General features: G+C 37.0%; 1 protein-coding gene across 2 annotated transcripts in view; it reads right to left on the bottom strand.

Annotated features, from left to right (window-relative positions):
• Positions 1 to 18,895, bottom strand: part of SLC5A12 (solute carrier family 5 member 12) — a 48,577-nt gene that overhangs the window by 15,872 nt on the left and 13,810 nt on the right. For both annotated transcript variants that reach the window (XM_029957175.1, XM_029957176.1), the window contains exons 5-9: positions 15,226 to 15,380; positions 14,968 to 15,108; positions 9,418 to 9,547; positions 8,179 to 8,267; positions 3,417 to 3,529 (exon numbers count right to left, since the gene is read on the bottom strand). In XM_029957175.1, the coding sequence (XP_029813035.1) occupies positions 3,417 to 3,529; positions 8,179 to 8,267; positions 9,418 to 9,547; positions 14,968 to 15,108; positions 15,226 to 15,380 (628 nt within the window). The remainder of the gene's footprint in view (positions 1 to 3,416; positions 3,530 to 8,178; positions 8,268 to 9,417; positions 9,548 to 14,967; positions 15,109 to 15,225; positions 15,381 to 18,895) is intronic.

Below are 18,895 nucleotides of genomic sequence, written 5' to 3'. Positions count from 1 at the left end.
AGTTCAGATCAAGAGAAAGCAAGTGAGATGAAGAAAAGCAAGATAGGGTGCAACACCAATAAGCTTAGATACAGATGGGTCCAGGTGGGCTAAGGAAGGACTATAAAGAAATAAAAAATGGTAATTGATAAAGCACATCCACTCTGAAGTTGTTACTAAGTAGAAATGAAAATATGTTCACATAAAGACTTGTGCAAGAGTATTCAGAGTAGCTTTATTTGTTATAAACTCAAACTGAAACAGTCCAGGTCCATTAATAGAAATAGAAGTTTAAGAAACTGGTATATTCATATAATGTCATACTACTAAATAATAAAAAGGGGTGAACTGCTGATATACAAAACAACATGGATAAATCTCGAAAACAAAAACATGCTGAATGAGAGTAGTCCTACCAAAAAAGGGTATGTGCTGTGTGAGTTCATGTATATGAAATTCTAGAACAAGTAAAACTAATCTATGGTGGAAATATCAGAATAATGGTTGTTTCTGGAGGTGAGGGGAAGCAGGGATTGTTTGGAATGAGCAAGAGAGAACCTTCCAAGGTAATGGTAATGATTTATATCTTTAGTGGTTGAGTGGTATATGAGTTTGTCAAAACTCAACAAATACACTTACCATTTGTCTATTTCATTGTAAGTAGATTTTTACATAAAAACTTGTAAGGGTTCCTGGATTGCTCAGTTGTTTAAGCAACCAACTCTTGATTTTGGCTTAAGTCATATTCCCAGGGTCATGGGATGGATTCCCACATCAGGCTCCACTTTGGGCATGAAGCCTGCTTAAGATTTTCCCCCTCTCCTTCTGCCCCTTCCTCACTCACACATGCTCTTCCTCACTCTCTCTCAGGAAAAAAATTTAAAACAAAGTATTAAATTCTAGTTAATAATGTGTATCCTAAAATAATTAGGGAGAAGTGTACTGATGTCTGCAATTTACTTTTAAATGTATCAAAATATATGTTATAATAAGAATGGATAGAGAGCTGGATGGATATATGAAAAAGCAAGTTTAGGACAATATTAATGGAGAATCTAGAGGGTATATATATGAGAATTCATAGTAAAACTCTTTAAATTTTACTGTAAGATTGAATTTATATAATAAAATATAAGGAATGAAGCACAATCACAGAATTAAAATCATTATTGTTAATAAATTTGTTTTGTGGAGAACTAAAAGCAAATAGTGAGAAAAGTAACATCAGAGGAAAGGAAGAAATTACAAAAATAGGAGAAAAAGTAAAGGATATGGAGAACAAACAATCCAAATTAGAAGAATATTTAAGAATAAGGATATAAAACAATCAGTATTTTCAGACACTTACTAGAAAACCAATTAGAATTTTAAGAACCAGCGAGGATAAATGACCAGATACAAAACAAAATAAATGAAAAGCTGAAGGTATTCCACATTCATAATAAACAGTTTAGAAGATACTATGGAGAAAACATCCCATTCATAATATCAATGAAAGAAGAAAAGGAGAAGATAAAGAATAATGAGAAGGGAGAGGAAGGGAAAAGCTGAAGAAGGAACACATGAGTGTAATTCATATCCAGGCTAAAAAAAACTATTATAGAAAAATACTATTGGTAGATGGAAAGCTTACAAAGATGTCAGTTCTTCCCCAAAACATTTTTAGATTTAATGCATTACCATTGGGATGGACGTGCAGCTCCATGATGTACAATAAAGTATTTTAAAGTTAATCTGAAGAATATATAAACATGTATAACTGAAAGTTTGGTTCAGTAGAAAAACAAAGGGAAGTTACAATTGAAAAAGTTTTAAATTTTAAATTAAAAGAAAAGTGGCAGGAGTTGTTCTAGCAGATATTTTAAGTAAAACATTATAAATCTAGAGTATAAAACAAGATGGTATTAGTTCTACAACTGATAAATAATTTAATGAAATTAAGTATATTATATTCTTAAACAAATTCTTATAGATGAAAGAATCTTACATTATAGAAAAAATAAGGAAATATTTAAAAGAGTTTTGAATGGGAAATTTGTAAGCATAAAGAAATGGATAAAATAGTTAAAGAAATGATACATATATTTCACCAATGATATAATTATAATTTCTGTACATAAAAAATATCTAGAGGACATTCTTCAATATGCAAGGGTCACATTTACTTTATCCATGAAGAGATTTTCCAGACAAAATGTCTAATATCTCAATAAACAGAAAGCATAAATAAAATTTTCACAAAAATACAAATGGTTATTTATCATCTGACAAGCGTTCAAATTCACTACAAATCAAAAAATGTAAACTAAAGTAAACATGTGATGTTATTTTGCCCATCAAGTGGGCCAATTTTTAAAGATACTAATATCAAGGACATGGAAAAACATGTCACTACTCACTGCTGCCACACATAAATATTAATCTGACCAGACGGGATATTTTTCATGAGTATGTCAAGAACTGTCAGTGAATTTGTATTATTTGATCTGGTAGTTTTCTTTTGGAGGTTTTTATTAAGGAAAAAATTATGTATGCCATCATAGATCAATGTATACAGATATCAAAATGTTATAAAAAATTTTAAAAAAGATTTTTAAAAGTATCAACATAAAAATATAAAAGTAAGCCATTTTGCAGAATATTAAGCAAACATTAAAAAACCATGTTTTCAAATAATGCATAAATGACACAGGAAACTGCTCACTATAGTATCCTAGAAAAAAACCAACCTGGAGCAAAATTAGGTATAATTTTATTTAAAAAGTACATATATTTTCTCCAACTACTTATATCGTCCATAATAAGTGAATAAGTATATAATTTGTTAATACTTAAAAAGAAATAATCTTTGTAAAACTGTAATTCAGTATGATAAGTGCTACAGTGAGCATAAACATACTATGCAATGTGTGATTAAGCAAATGAGTTTACCAGGAGTTTGGTAATAAAAAATTCCTTAGAACAGAATCTGACACAATGTACAAACTTGTCAAATCACCATGTTGTACACTTGAGACTAATGTAATATTGTGTGTCAACTATACTAAAAATAAATAAGTAAATAAATAACAATTATAAATAATAAAAAAGAAAGAGAAAGAATTTGACTTTAACAAATAAAGTGAATGGCTACATGTAGAGGGATGAATATGATTAATACAAGGCATCATCAGGGGATATTGAAGTGACAAATCTGGAGTGTTGAGGGAGTACTCAAGAGTGTCGAATATAAGGTTGGTGAAAGGTAAGCTAGGTGGTAACTCTTTCCTTTACCCTCCTGGTATTTTTGGAAGTGTGAATCCATTTGTGAAATTTCTCATACGTCTCAGTGTGCATTTGTGCCTGTAAGAGAGCGCTGAATAGCATGTGCGGGGTTTTGGCCTATACCACATGTACATTTCATGACAGGGAGTAGAAGGTCCACTGGCTGTACCTACATAAGCCTTTACTGATCCACGTGCTCAGCTTGTCGGAGAGATGGGGAAAACAGCTCTTGACAAAATCCTCAAAGGTCACTGTTGCTAAGGCATTGATGCTTGCAGCCACAGTGCTACAGGGAGAGAAAAGCAAGAACACAGTCCAAGCTAAATAAAGCTGACCACCCTGCCCTGTCATTCAGAACAAATAGAAAAGACAGGCCTCTAGAAACAAAAAACAGAGGCAGACATATGTCCTTACTCTGGGACTCCAGGGAGGCAACATGGCCCGCCTACTCATTCTTCAAAGCTGTTTCTGTGCTTAGTGCCCCTTGATTTCTTCTTCTAACTTAGTGAGTTAGTGACGAAGGTAGACTTTCATGCTGTAATGCCTACTAATGCCCCTGAACAAGACATTAAATGAGTTAGCAGGCGTAATAGAGGTTCTGCATGTGTGCGCGTGCATGCGTGGGTGTTTAGGTTGGACTTGAGGCAGGAAACACTGACTATCCTAATCCAGGAAGAAGTACAATTTGCCATTCATTAATCATTCAAACCATTTATGAATCTCTCCATTCTAGATATTAGGCATACAGGGGTGAACCAGAAAAGCACAGACCTTATACTCTACTTAGTGACATTCAACAACCAATTACACAATTGATCACAGTTGGTATGAAGGAAAATATCAAGGTGCTATCAAATTATGCCTTGCAGATTCCTAAAGTGGTATGAAGTTAGGGAATTCTTTCCTTAGGAAATGATGATTAAGATACGCACTGAAAGGACCTAAGCAAATTGGGGAAAAGGTGTTCTAGAGCAAAGGGAAAATTACATTTAAAAACCTCTAGATGGAAAACTTGTTGCATTCAGCAACAACCTGAAGCCACCAGATTGGGTAGAATGCAATTAGTAATGGAGAAAGGAGCAAAGAATAAGATGGAAATGGGCAAAGACTAAAACCACATAAAAGGTTTTATCCTCTCTCTGACTTTCCACTCAGAGTCCACTCTTATGGCCTTAAAACTCATTATGGTGACAAAGGACCTGGAACTGGGGTTTTCTTTGCAGAATAACATGGACGCTTATTTAATTTCTCATAAAGAACAACATCCTCCTTAAGGTTGTAGCAGAAGTAATCTCTCCATAGCCTGCACTGCCAAGTGTGTCCCTTTCTTAGAATTTTTGGTCTTAAGACCAAATGAGCCAACCATTCTCTTTTGACAAATGTATGTTTTCCAATCTAGAGAGACTCAGCCTTAGAGCAATGAAAAAGATAAATAAGGAATGCTCTGTAGGAAAGGGATAAAATAAAAGCTAGAGTGTCATTCCCCTTGTGTTTGATTCCCTGATGCTCATTTTTTCTGTCCTGAACTTCCCTGAGATCTTAATCTTTACACCACAGAGTAATATCAGTTGGTGTTCTTGAGGCAAAATCCTAAAAAGAATATTAGTAAAAACAATTCAGTAATACACTAAATTAGAATTACACACCAAAACAAGTTAAAGTCATTATATAAATTCAAGGATGTTGTTTTGGAAAATGTCAACATCTTGATATGCCAAAAGCTTAAAAAAATCCACTTCAAAAGTGGCAAAAATTTACTAAAATTTATACTTTCTTAAAAGTGGAAGAAATATATGCATTTTGTTCTTTTTATAATTTATTAACTTAAAATAAATATTATTAAATGTTAATAATATCTCTTAAAACTTGATATCATATTTAATGGTAAAATCCAAAAGCCGTCTCCTTCAAAGTCATCACAAAAACAAGAATCCCTGCTAATCTCAATTATTACCATTGTTCTCAATGCACAAGTATATGAAAGTGAACTTAGAAGTATAACTATTAAAAAAAAGAAAACTCAAAAGTATTTGCATATATCACAAGTCCTGTAAAATCAAATACAAAATAATTAACTGAAAATAATTGGGAAAAAATTTTAGATATCAAGGGAAATTCTTTAAAAAAACATTATGAATAACAGATGTTAAATCATATTTTAAAGCATAGTGGTTAGAATTATTAGTGTTTGTATCATTATAGATAAATAGATTAAATAAATATAAAGAAGATCCAGAAAAAGTCCCAAATATATGGAAGAATGCAGGATATAGCTTATTTACTAATGATAGCTTATTTACTAAAAAGTAATGGAATAACTGGCTACTAACCTAAAAGGAAAATAAGTGTGGAGCTACAGTTCACTTTTTATACCACACATATAATCTGGATGATTTGATGATTTGATTATTTAATAAGACCATAAATGTACTAGAATGGTGTCCGGGTTATTAATTATAATGATAGAGTGGAAAAGTCTTTCTGAGAATAATATTAATCCAGAAACCATAATGTAAAAGAATTGGTCAATATAAATTAAAATCTCCATATACTCAGAAATAAAGCAAATATACAAACACCAAATGAGAAGAAATGAGATATATGCCAAGAGACTATTTTTCTTGTATACAAAGAGGAAAACTTTGAAAAATTAACCAAGAACATGAACTGGTATCTTACAGAACAAGAAATACAAATAAATGGCTCATGAAAGTAGGGAATGTAACCAGTCCCACTTATGGTCAATGGAATTCATATTCAAATTAGCTACCATTTTTCACCTATTAGTTTAGCAAGTTGAAACGTTTGATAGCACCCAATATTGGTGGTAGTATGAGGAAAGAAACACTCTAGTATTTTCTTTTTATAATATAAACTGTTGAGAGTTTTTGCAGCAGAGTTCAGCAATGTCCATGAGAACTTTAAAGGATTAAGTATTTTGACAAAGTAATTCTACTTCTTGGAAGGTAGCCTACATATATCCTTGCACAATTTCACAAATATATACACTGTAATTGTTATGGGTTAAATGTTTGTGCTCCGTCATATGCCGAGACCTAACTCCCGATGTGATGGTATTTGGAGCTGGGGCCTTTGGTAATGATGAAGTCAAGTCAATGGAGCTCTCATAAACGGGCTTAGCGACTTTACAAAAGAAATCCCAGAGAGCTCCCTTACCCCTTCACCCATGTAAGGACACAACAAGAAAATTATCACGAATGGGCCAGGACTTGAGCCCTTACCAGACACCAAATCTGCTGGAGTCTTGATCTTAGACTTCCTAGCCTTGAGAACTGTAAGAAATTGTTTTTATAAACATATCTAGTGTATGATATCCTGTTAAAGCAGTCTGAGCAGACGAAGACATAAATTTGTTAGATACGTCTTACATTAAAGGCTTGATTGAATAAATTACATATAGAAAAAGTAGGGTAGATCTACTGATGTGGAAAGATTAATAAGTTATATTACCTTAAATGCAAGTCTATATATAATATTATCCTTTTTTCATTCACTAAAAGGTATATATGTTCCCATACACAAGGAAATTCTCAGGTTCATTGACAAGAAATTTTTAACAGTGGTTAACTCTGTGGGTTGAGACAACAGACTTGAGGAATAAGATCTAGAGCTTTTACTTTGATCTTCTGCTACTGTTTGAATTTTGACTCTGACCATTTTCCTATCTTAAAATTGGCCTTTGACAAACCTTGTCAATGATTATCTGCAACTGAGCTCCAGGAAGGGAAATGAGGATTTTCCAACCAGCTGAGTTCATGTAGGCAGAGGGTCTGGTGTAAAGGAAGGTAATGATACTGTGTTGCCTTCACACTTTTTCAATTTACCAGCATCTCTCACCTGCATCAAGCAAATGCCTGCTACTCGTTCCCCACTTTCTTTTCTTTTTTTTTAATAGTTTATTGTCAAATTGGTTTTCATATAATACCCAGTGCTCTTCCCTACAAGTGCCCTCCTCCATTACCACCACCACTCTTCCCCCCCGCCTTCAACCCTGGTTTTGTTTTCAAGTATTCAATAGTCTCTCAAGTTGCCAGGTTGCATCCCTCTCTCTCCCCAACTCTCTTTCCCTTTTCCCCTCCCCATGGTCCTCCATTATGTTTCTCCTGTTCTCCTGTTAGACCTATAAGGGCAAACATATGATATCTTGCTTTTATCATAGTCCCTTGCCTGATAGAACTGTGAGGCTTCAATTGTATGACAGCACTCACTCACTGCCCAGCTTCAAACCTTCTGAGAAAATTAGTAATGGAAAACCTCATTAAAATGCAGTCAGGGGGTTTTGGCAGGAGGAGACTTCATGCCATACTACTTATAGTCAATTGCAGACAGACCCATGAGGAAGACAGAAATTTAACCTTGCACTTGGATACTAGTCTCTATTTCAGTCTGAGGAAGAGAAGCTTTCCCCCCAGCAACAACTCAGCCAAGGAAAAGCTGCCACACTTTGAACTCTCAGTTTACTCCGTGGTCTTATAGTTCATTAACAGCCTTCCCAACTTAGTCCTTTTCTCCTTAAAAAAAAAAAAAAAAAAAAAGCATACGTCTCCTTTGTTCCCCAGACTTTTATAAGGTTTTGCTACATCTTACTTGTCCTGGATTATATTTATCGTTTATTTCCCAACAAGCCCCAATAAATCCATCTTCAGCTAGTAAAATAATTGGCAGGTTTTGAAAAATTTTTAATGCTTCTAATGCCTTGCACTTATCTTAAGATTCAAACCACTTCATGAAGTTTTCTGAGTAACGTTGTATCCATTGTGTGAAGCGTTCAGCAGCCCAGCTGACACACAGCAAGTACTCAGTAATTACTGGTGATTACTACCGCCACCATCACCCTTGTAATCTCACACCCTTGCCGTCACCACTGTCACTATCATCAGCATCATCAGAGCGGGGTGTTGTCAGTATACTAACCTCAGTGTTCCGCTGAAGGCACAAGCCACGAAGAGTCCAGGCAGTCCTGGCATTGTGAAAAATATCTCCATGACAAAGTATGGCATCAGCTTTAGAGGCAAAACAAGATGGAATTAGAGGTCTTATCGGCAGAGTCTGAAATGTGAAGATGTCTATTTTTAGCAAAAGGAGGTGAGGAAAAAAATAAAAATAATAGAGGAGTTTGCATGGACTAAGGTTGTTACATGCTTGCAGTTAAAGTTATGATCAGTCCAATTTCATGGAACCTGAAGTCCAGCTCCAGCTGTAGGGGAGAAGGAAGAGTGAGAAGGGGCAGCTGATACTAGGAAAAAGGGTTGGATGAACTGTAGAAGGTTCATGAACTTGTTTTAGTTTTCTTATGTTTGCCATATATGCCATTCCCTTGCCTGTTAACCCTTAATGTTTGCAATTCAATCCTAACAACAAATACTTAAAACAGGTCTTCAAGGAACCTGGGAATTATGGTTCTACTCTCTAGCCAGATTTGTGAGAGGGGGAACCACCTCCTTCCAGGACAGAGGGAACAGTGAAATATACAGAGGGGAGAGAAGTAATGGTTCCTCCTGAGCATATCCTCCATAAATGGAGGGGTTTTTTTTCAAGTATTTATATATTTAGAGAGAGAGAGTGAGAGACAGAGAATCCTAAGCAGGCTCCAGGCTCAGCACAGAGCTCACCACTGCAAGATCATGACTTGAGCCAAAATCCAGAGTTGGAGGCTCAACCACCTGATCCACCCAGGTGCCCCATATAACTGAAGTTTTTGAAAGCACATTTAATGTACTACATTGGGCTGATGGTGTTCAAGCTATGATGAGAACACATGAGCAGAAGCATTTTAGAAGTAAGGGTAATTTTGTTCAATCTGAGAATAAAGCATCTTTAATGAACCTTGAGACATGTAGAAAAAAGAATTGAAAGGCTGCATGGACAACCAAAACCATGGGTTCAAGCCTAACCTCCACTCTCCCCAGCCTTGTCCTGGTCTGTGGCATTGTCTTCAAGGACAAGGTGAGATACATTTTTAAACATCATCCCCCCTATTAGAACCTGGTGTGTAGTGATGTCACCCAAGAGGAGAGGAAAGAAATTAACTTTCTGGGTCTTAGAAAGTGCCTTGAGATCCAGGTGAAAAAAGAGAAAGAACCAATATTACTCATTTATGGCCAGAAGCAGACTGATTTCAGCAATCCCTTCTGGCCCCAAGGGAACACATACCTGGTCTGGAGCTGAGATAATGCCGGAAGTCCAAGGGTCACAGTCTTTGAAGTGGGAGTACATGATTAAGCCAGAGAAGACAGCACATACCAGAATGATCCAGAGACCCAGCAAGTTAAAATATAAGGCTCTAGAAGAGAACACATGGCTCTATCAGTAACCTCTCTGCCATATTACAGGATGATGACGATATCACCAAAAGTCCAAGGTAAAAATTTTGGGGGCTTTTTGCTATAAAATAAAATTCCACAGCCTTCAAGAACCATTACATTGTACACTTTTACATATTTTTTGTTTGGGAATGTTACATTTTTAGGCTGATCACAAAATTTGAATGAGGATTTTCGATGGCTTTTCTCTTGAAATCAGGAGTTTTTCTGCACAGTCTCAATGTGTCGTATAAGATCTTGGATGAAATTTAAATACCGATCACTCATATTATGTAACTTCCAGTGATTTTCCCCCCCACTCAATTCATAAAACTGTCAAAAAGTGAACTTACATTTTCATATCTTTTTTCCCAGGGGCATAATGAGATAAATGTAGAAGTAGACGTATTTTGGAAATATTCACTGGAGACTGATCCAGGAATTTAAAGTTGATTTTTTTAAGAGAGAATAGAAAGTATTCAAAAGCTAAAGGTCATTTTACCCATATTCTGGGGAACATTTCTTTCTATTGAACAACACACAGGTATGCTTAATTCTAGCTTGAGTACCTTGGCAGTATGCTATGGCTATATTGTAACTATTACCGATTTTTGAAGGTCAAAATAATTCTAATTTTCTTCACCTCAAGGAAGACTTGAGAGTGGGCTGGACTTAATAAACATTCTCATTCTGGGGAGAATTTCAAAGGGCTAGGAGAGTAACAGCGGGGAATTCCTTGGATCCAGTCATTGTTCAAAGGGAATCAGATACATCCACACTTAAATATAAGGACACATTAATCTCAAAGCCTCCTAACACCCATAATATATAGGTGTACCTAGCTTTCATAAAGCCCTTAAGTCAAACTATTCATTTTTGAAACAAATATGGTTAATAATGATCTCGTTTGGAAGTTTCTATTTTATGCTATTTATGTTAGAAGAGGGACTTACCCCAGAAGTTACTTCCTTGAGAGAATTCTAACAATGCTTGGTGTGGAGTTACAGATCATTTGTTTTTGTGTAGAGGGGTTGAGTTACAGAAGGTTGTGTGGGAATACCAGGGGCACACGAGGTGGCCAATATCTATTAACTGTGTTGCTTGTACTCTCGCTTTCCTCCCCTTCCAGACGACTGGACCCAAGCCTTGACTCAGGCCACCTCCAAGAGAGGCCTCCCAGACCTTCTTTATCTCAAACAGTCACGTTCACCTGTCTTATCTGTTTCCACTTCTTATGCTCTTTTACATCTTTATAGCGTGTATGATAATCTGGAACTGTATAATATATTTATTTGCTTATTATTGATTTCCTCCACTCAAACAAACACAGTGATGCAGAATACTTCTGGCACAAAGCAGACATTATTTTATTTGAGGTAATAAATAATTGAATGAATGAGTTAATTAATGGCAGAAATTGAGTACAATATGATTGTACTGTTTATATCATTTATTTTTTAAAGGGAACAATGGGCCCAGAGTCATAAGACTTTATTTCTAACAGCCATCTGATCTTAGACAAGTTATATAACATGCTGAAGCAGTCAAATCTTCTGTAAAAAAGAGTGTTAACACCCTGCTCTACTTCTATTACAGGACTAGTATAAGGATTTAATTAGTTACACTTGGTTAAAATAAATGTACGTTATATAGCCATATAGAGAACATTCATACATTATCCAGAAACAATTTTATAACCTCAACAGTCAACTGTGGGAAAGGAGAAACCAATGGTGAGACTGTATTACATATTAAAGTCCTTGTGTTATGAATTTATTTTTTTTGTGGAAATGGACTGTGATTCTTTACAAGCTAATTCTCATACTTGTAACTTAAGCCACTCCATCGATTCATTGAAAAATATTTATCAGGCATCTCTATGTACTAGGTTGTTCTAGATACTGGGGTATAGAAGTGAGCAACACAGGACCCATCCCCATAGAGATTAAATTCTGGAATTAGAGACAGGTGATGATCACTGAAATGAAATAAATGAATAAGATGCTTTTAGATGTGATAAGAGATATGAGGGAAATGAACTAAGGCAGTGGAATAGAACAAAAGTGACTCGAGTGGGTGTGCTTATCTTAGCCAGGAGACAGGATGGAGATGTGCAGGGACCTAAGAGCTGGCATCAACCCTTTCCACCCTCATAGCACCATTTACAACCAATAGTCTTGAAAGATGAACTTGAAAGATAAACTCATAAACCTCTAGAAACAAGAGGAGGTTAAGTCAACTTCCCAGGAACATCTAAAATGACATGGTGGGTGATACTATTTCTAGATGTGAGGAAAATCAATTGAGCTTATGATCAATCAAATCATCGTTAGTGAGTAATCAGCATTCCTGGCCATGAAATCACATGCATAAATAAATGCCTGGTTTTAACCCATGGACACTTTCAGTATGAACATTCTGGATTTATTTTCACCTACAAATGTTTCAGGATGTATTTTCCCAGCTAGCAGAGAATTTCCTAAATTCTGATGGAATGTTCTAATGGCACCAGGCTCTCAGATAATAAGAAGCAGAGCATTTAATCAACATTCTGCAGAATCTTCTAGGTGAGAGCCGATGGGCAGCTGGCTCCAAGTGGCCTCTATCCGCACCTGTGGTGAATGAACATTGAGGCGTCCATCGTGTGACAAGTAGAGGCCTCACCACATCCTCCCTGCAGCCTCTCTTTCAGTTGCATGCATTTCAACTGTCCTGACCATTTGGACTGACTTTTCATTCCTGAACTGTATGAACTAAATCAATTTGGATTCTCTCAGGGAAGTATTTTCTAAAGAGAATTTTTATTTTTTTCTCCTTTCATATTCTCACAAAATTCCTATTACAGCAGGGTGGCTGGGTGGCTCAGTCAGATAAGCATTTGACTCTCAATTTCAGCTCAGGTCATGATCTCAAGGTTCATGAGATCAAGCCCCGCATCAGGCCCTGCACTGATAGCATGGAGCCTTCTTAGGATTCTCTCTCTCTTTCTCTCTCTCTCTCTCTCTCTCTCTCTCTCTCTCTCTCTCTGCTCTTCCCCTGCTGTCTCTCTCTCTCTCTTGTTCTTAAAATAAATAAATAAATAAACTGACAAAAAATGCCTATCATAGCTCTGGTCCTTCCACAGAAGAGGGGATGGGTGTAACTGGTAGTTGCAATCCTAAATGCTTAACAAATCATGTCATTTTGCTCCATGAGTATATCTCCTTTTTCTGGCAGTTTTCGTACCCATTAAATACTCATGAAACAAATTCCAGACTCCAAGTAACTATTATGAATGTAATTATGTTGACTGTTGCTTGATTTCAGTTTACTAAGTGAGGCATACAGCTATGCAAATACAAACATAAACTTGGAAGTGTGTGTGTATATGCATATGAGTGTGCCTACACACACACACACAACACATACACACACACACACCTTTGTATACAGACACATATAAATAAGTATATTTCTACATAAATATGTGTTTCCAGATATGTGTTTATACTTAAACACATATAAGCATGACCTTTGTGATAAATATTTAACTAAGTGATAAATATTTAATAAGAACAAAATATTATTCTTGACCTTTTGGGAAAAATGATGAAAAAAGGTCCTAATGTAGTAAAGGGAGAAATTAGGCATGTTCACAAGAAAAAATAATGTAACACAAACATAAGATTAAAAAACTCTAGATATAACAGATTTATTACTTATCTCACCATCATATCCTTCCCTGTAGAGATACAGTCAACTCCGTTTTATTTACTTTTTAATTTTATAATAGGGTGTACAAGCAGGGGAGAGGAGCAGAGGGAGAAAGAGGATCCCAAGCAGGCTTCATGCTCAGTGCAGAGCCTGACACATGGCTTGACCCATGACCCTGGGTTCCTGACCCGAACCGAAATCAAGAAGTAGACACTCAACTAACTGAACCACCCAACAGCCCCCAGTCAACTCCATTTTAAAACAGAATTTAAATAAATTTTAATTTTATTTATTTTTTTAAGTAGGTTCTACACCGAACATGAACGCATGACCCCAAGATCAAGGGTCTTGTGCTCTACCTACTAAGCCAGGCAGGGGCCCCTAAAAATGAATTTTAATTTCAAATGAGTTGTGAGATCAAGGTCACACTTGATCTTACATTTTCAGTAATGCAAATCTTTAATAAAGTGATGATCTAGTGTGGAGGGTTTGTTAATATTATTGATTGTAATAGGATTTGAATATGATATCAGTGACTGAATGGGATACTTAGATAATGCTGTCAATTCTTCCTTCTGAGAGTGTGTGAAATATAGAACTAATATGTGCTGTTTTGGAATTCAAGTTACAAAATGGTGAACCATGCCCCAGCAATGCTACCTTTTATTCAGTCTAAAGAAAAGAACTATGCAGGGGCAACTGGGTGGCTCAGTCAGCTAACTGGCCGACTTCAGCTCAGGTCATGATCTCACAGTCTGTGGGTTTGAGCCCCACGTGGGGCTCTGTGCTGACATCTCACAACCTGGAACCTACTTCAGATTCTTTGTCTCTCTCTCTCTCTCTCTCTCTCTCTCTCTCTCTGCCCCTCTGTAGCTCACTCTCTGTCTCCCTCTCAAAATAAAATAAGGATATAAAAAATGTAAAAAAAAAAAAGAAAACTATGCATTGAAAGTATTTTAAAATCAGTTGTGGAAATATTTGCAGTGGCTGTTCCTCACTCTAAGAAACATGGAGGGCATCCTGATAAATCTGGGTGCTGGTATTTGGACAGCAACAATGAGGATAAAAAGTCCGTTTTGGATGTAATTCTAGCTGATTGCTTCCAGTTCTGCAGAATAATACATCACTTCCTCCAATCCCTGTTCTAGAGCAGGATGCCTTGAAGGGCTTGGAAATGGCCTCACAAACTGTGCCTCCATGGGAGTCCTGCAGGGTAAGCAGGCCCGGCAGGACTGGTGACAGCTCAGCAAGAGTTGAATTAGCAGAAGCCTCATTATGCCTCACCACATGACCTTGGCTTTCCTTCTTTTAAACCTGTCCTTGGAAAATTGAAGGATATTTGAAAAGAAAAATAGTAGCTCAAGAGATCACAGCTGAATCAAACAAGTGATAGGCGCCACCTCATCACAGAAACTGTGATTAGAAAATATACGCATCTACCTCTGCACTGCCACCCATGGCACATGATTTATCCTAGTAATTTCTCAGTAAATGGAGATAGCAAAGGACAGAGCAAAGGCAGCCAGACGTAAGCGCACACCACTTCCCTGCTGAAGTGGGAGTAGTAGTGCCTGCCTCAAAAACTTACTGAAAGTTGAAATCTTTCCATTTCTCTGTCACACACACACACACACACACACACACACCCAAGCATATAATAATTATCCAATATGGGGAAAGAAAACAGAAATTTTTATTTATAACTCACAGTTTGGCATGTTTTTCTGTTTTGCAAGAGATACATCGCTGTATGGTCGACTGATTAACTCCGTAGATCCCGAGCCATGTAAAAGTTCCTCCCACTGAGATTGTCCAAAAAGTGTGCCGCCTGAGAGGGTCCACATCAAAGCTATGAGGCAGAGAGAAGTGAGTGAACAAAGATGTTCCTTTGATCCCAGATACTTGTAGTTGCTGAGGTCATGCAGCTAAATCTTTTTTAAACATGGAAAAGTAGTATTGGACATACTCAAATATATTTAGTCGAGATCCATTTGTTGATTGCTCTATCACATTGTGTAATCCACCAGCATGAGCTGATCCTTGAATGAGAACCGTTAAGAATCCCACAATCATGACAACCATCTGAAATGCATCTGTCCACACCACTGCTTTTAATCCTCCCTGAAATGGAGAGAATGGATGTGAGTTCTTGAAAAGGAAGGCTGCAAGTCTTCCAATTCTTAACAACCTCTCTGATGACGGAATTTTCTTTTTCTCTTTCTTTTTCTATTTCTTTCTTTTCCTTCCTTTCCCTTCGTTCCTCTTCCTTCCTTCCCTCCTTTCTTTCTTTCTTTCTTTCTTTCTTTCTTTCTTTCTTTCTTTCTTTCTTTCTTTCTTTCCTTCCTTCCTTCCTTCTTTCCTTCTTTCTTTTTTTCTTTCCCAATAGTCACTGAGGTATTTTATATGTCAAGTACTATGTTATGCATAGGAATAAAAATGGTAAGTGGAAAAACACAGGTTCCTTCCTTAACTTCATAGGCTTTATAACCTGGTGGGAGAAGCAGATATCAGACAATAATATAATTAATTATTTAAGATTGTGAACAGTGCAGTTAAGAAGGACAGGTTACTATGACAGCATACAGCAGTGAGTCCTGACCTAGTCTTGAAGAAGTGGCATCCAAGCTATGTTGTCAAAAATGAGTATGAATTTACTGCGAACAGAGGACAAGAGTAGAGGGGAAGAGCATACATGAAGGATGGAGATGTATGGCTGCCTAAAGAAATGAGAGAATATATAGATCAAGGCATATACAGAATGCCCAAAGGGAGGTTGCTGAATTTGCTAGAGCTAAGAACACACAGATTTTGACAAACCTACTTAAATGATTTCTTACGAGCAATAAAAGAGCATTAAAGAGGGGTGCCTGACTTCGGCTCAGGTCATAATCTGTGGTCGTGAGTTCAAGCCCCACACTGGGCTCTGTGCTGACAGCTCAAAGCCTGGGGCCTCCTTCAGATTCTGAGTCTCCCTCTACTTCTCCCTCTCCTCCACTCATGATCTGTCTCTCTCTCTCTCAAAAATAAAAAAAAAAACATTTAAAAAGTTTAGGGGCACCCGGGTGGCTCAGTCAGTTAAGTGTCTGACTTTGGCTCAAGGCATGATCTGTTTATGAGTTCGAGCTCCGCATCAGGCTCTGCGCTGAACAGTTTGCTTCTTAATGGTGTCTGAGGTGGTAGTGAGGACATCTGATTGCTGGACCATGGAGAGAAAAGAAGGAGTAAGAGATGAGCTCAGAGCTAATTTTAGGAGTCTGTGCCCAAGATGACAGAGGCTTGGAGCAGGAGAGAAGAAGTAGATGGATATGAAAGATACTTGGGAGGTCAAATCGACACAACTTGTGAATAATTGCACACAGATTCTGAGGAAGTGAAGGAATTGAGGATAATCACTTGGCTCTAGTTTATACAACATGAAAGGTATTTTTTAATTGAGTGCCAATAAATCAGTTTTGGAGAATTGAGATGGTGTAAGGCTGAGAAAGAAGAAAATAATGATAGATTCCAGGCATTCCTGGAGAAAGGAGTTTTGAGAAGTAGAGGATGATGAAGTAGTGAGGTGAGCAAAGCAGTTTCTCCAGAGGACCAGAGGGTCAATCTGAGAGTAGAACTCAGGACAGAGGCACCCGACAAGAGATTGATATGGTGCGGATCAAAATCTGATCCTCTTTAGAGTCACATACAGAGTTTAAAAACATACCAAAACCAATGTCACAGCCCCAACCCCAAGAATTCTAAATAAATTGAGGTATGGGTTGGGACCCCTTCCTGCATGTTCTCTGAAAGCTCCCCAGGGATTCTAATGTACAATTCCAGTTGAGATCACATGCACCGGAGGAAAGGAAGTGAAAAAGAGGCTGCTGGAGTAATCCAGGTATAGAATCCCCTCAGGACCACAGTGAAGGTGGAATGAGCAAACTGGGAAAGCTTAAATGAAATGATATTGTTAAAAAGTGCTTTAGAAATGAATAAGCACTATGAGAATAGAAGGAGGCGGTATTTTTAATATTGAAAAATAGAATTATCATCCCCGGTTACTCCTCCAGAATGTCAAGAACTTCTGTGAAAAGTTGACAGGCTTCATCTTTATCTGGAGAAGAAAGGAAACATTGGGGTTGCCCTATCATTTCTTTTGTAATTAAAATGTAACTTAGGGGCGCCTGGGTGGCTCAGCCGGTTAAGTGTCCGGCTTCGGCCTAGGTCATGATCTCACGGTTCATGGGTTTGAGTCCCGCGTAGGGCTCTGTGCTGACAGCTAGTTCAGAGCCTGGAGCCTGCTTCGGATTCTGTGTCTCCCTCTCTCTCTGACCCTCCCCTGCTCACGCTGTCTCTCTCTGTCTCTCAAAAAATAAAAAACATTAAAAAATTTTTTAACAAGTAAGTAAAATGTAACTTAATAAATAGACATCAAAGTCCATCCAGAGGCCTTGTATTTATCTATTGTGTTCACATTCTGACTTGAGAAATAATCGATTCTTATCTCCCACCTCCAAAATAGTGGTATTTTGATTTTCTTTAAAGATATTAAGGCTTCTAAACCCAAATCATAGCATCAGATTTTAGTGAATGAAGACCAAATGTCAAAGATCTCAGTTTCCAGAGGCTACTTGATATTGGTTATGTAAAAATATGCATAAACCTGAACTTCAGTTAGACATGACACAAGAGAACAAAACACTTTATCAAATGTACATCAAAAGGCAGATTATAGCCACTATGAAAATTTCCCTGACTGTATAACTCTTTCATACAATCACACACACACACACACACACACACACACACACACACACACACACCACTGATCTATAACCCTGATCATGATCCCGAGATGTCACTGATGTATTTAATCAGTCTGTGATGTTTGAAATCTAATGTTTACTTCACTAGATTGCAAATCCCTGAATGGCAGGAATCACTTATTGTTTTAATCTTCCACTGGTTGTCTAGGATTATGCTGTGCAGTCACAAGATTATAAAGAGTTTGCAATATGAGCAACAAGTGTTAGATAAATAAGCCACCGTTGTAGTGGATCCAGAAGCCTGTCACCTGGTTAGAGAGAGAAGAGATGGGACAGAGGTGTGTAAGGGATTAAATGAACAGGTTGACGCACATCAGGAAAGATTTCCAAGACTAGGCTAAGAGGCTTACACTTTATCCTTTGAACAATAAGAAGCAAGAAGAGAATTGGGTCAGTTAAGTGGCATGAAGAAATGGGTGATTAAGATTAATCTTACAGGCATGCAGGGTGGAGGGAAGCACTGAAAACAATTAAGAGGCAGTAAATTTAGTTCATTCTAGCTTGTTGTGGTTATTAAAATATCCAGACTTGTTTCTGACATCTTACTTTTCGGTTTCTATTTGTGCCTTCTCTATTTTTCCCTGTTTTTCTGTTTTTCTTCTCTTTTCTTAAATCACTTGAGGTTTTGTTATGTATTGTTTTAATTCCCTTTTTCCACTTTGGTCTTTTTATTTAAATGGGACGTCTTGAAATTTTGCCATAAGTCTTTAAGTTAAGTCTATGTTTAAAGAATGTCTTAATCCCCAACAATTCAAAGATTACAAAACCACCAAGTCTGATTACTTTCTTTCTGATTTACATGCTATTGCTGTCCAAATAAGGGCTATTTTTTTT

The sequence above is a fragment of the Suricata suricatta genome, chromosome 11 (genome assembly GCF_006229205.1).
Source record: "Suricata suricatta isolate VVHF042 chromosome 11, meerkat_22Aug2017_6uvM2_HiC, whole genome shotgun sequence".
Lineage (NCBI taxonomy): Eukaryota > Metazoa > Chordata > Mammalia > Carnivora > Herpestidae > Suricata > Suricata suricatta.
Note: the sequence above shows the minus strand (reverse complement) of the source record. Positions and strands in the feature narration are given on the sequence as shown.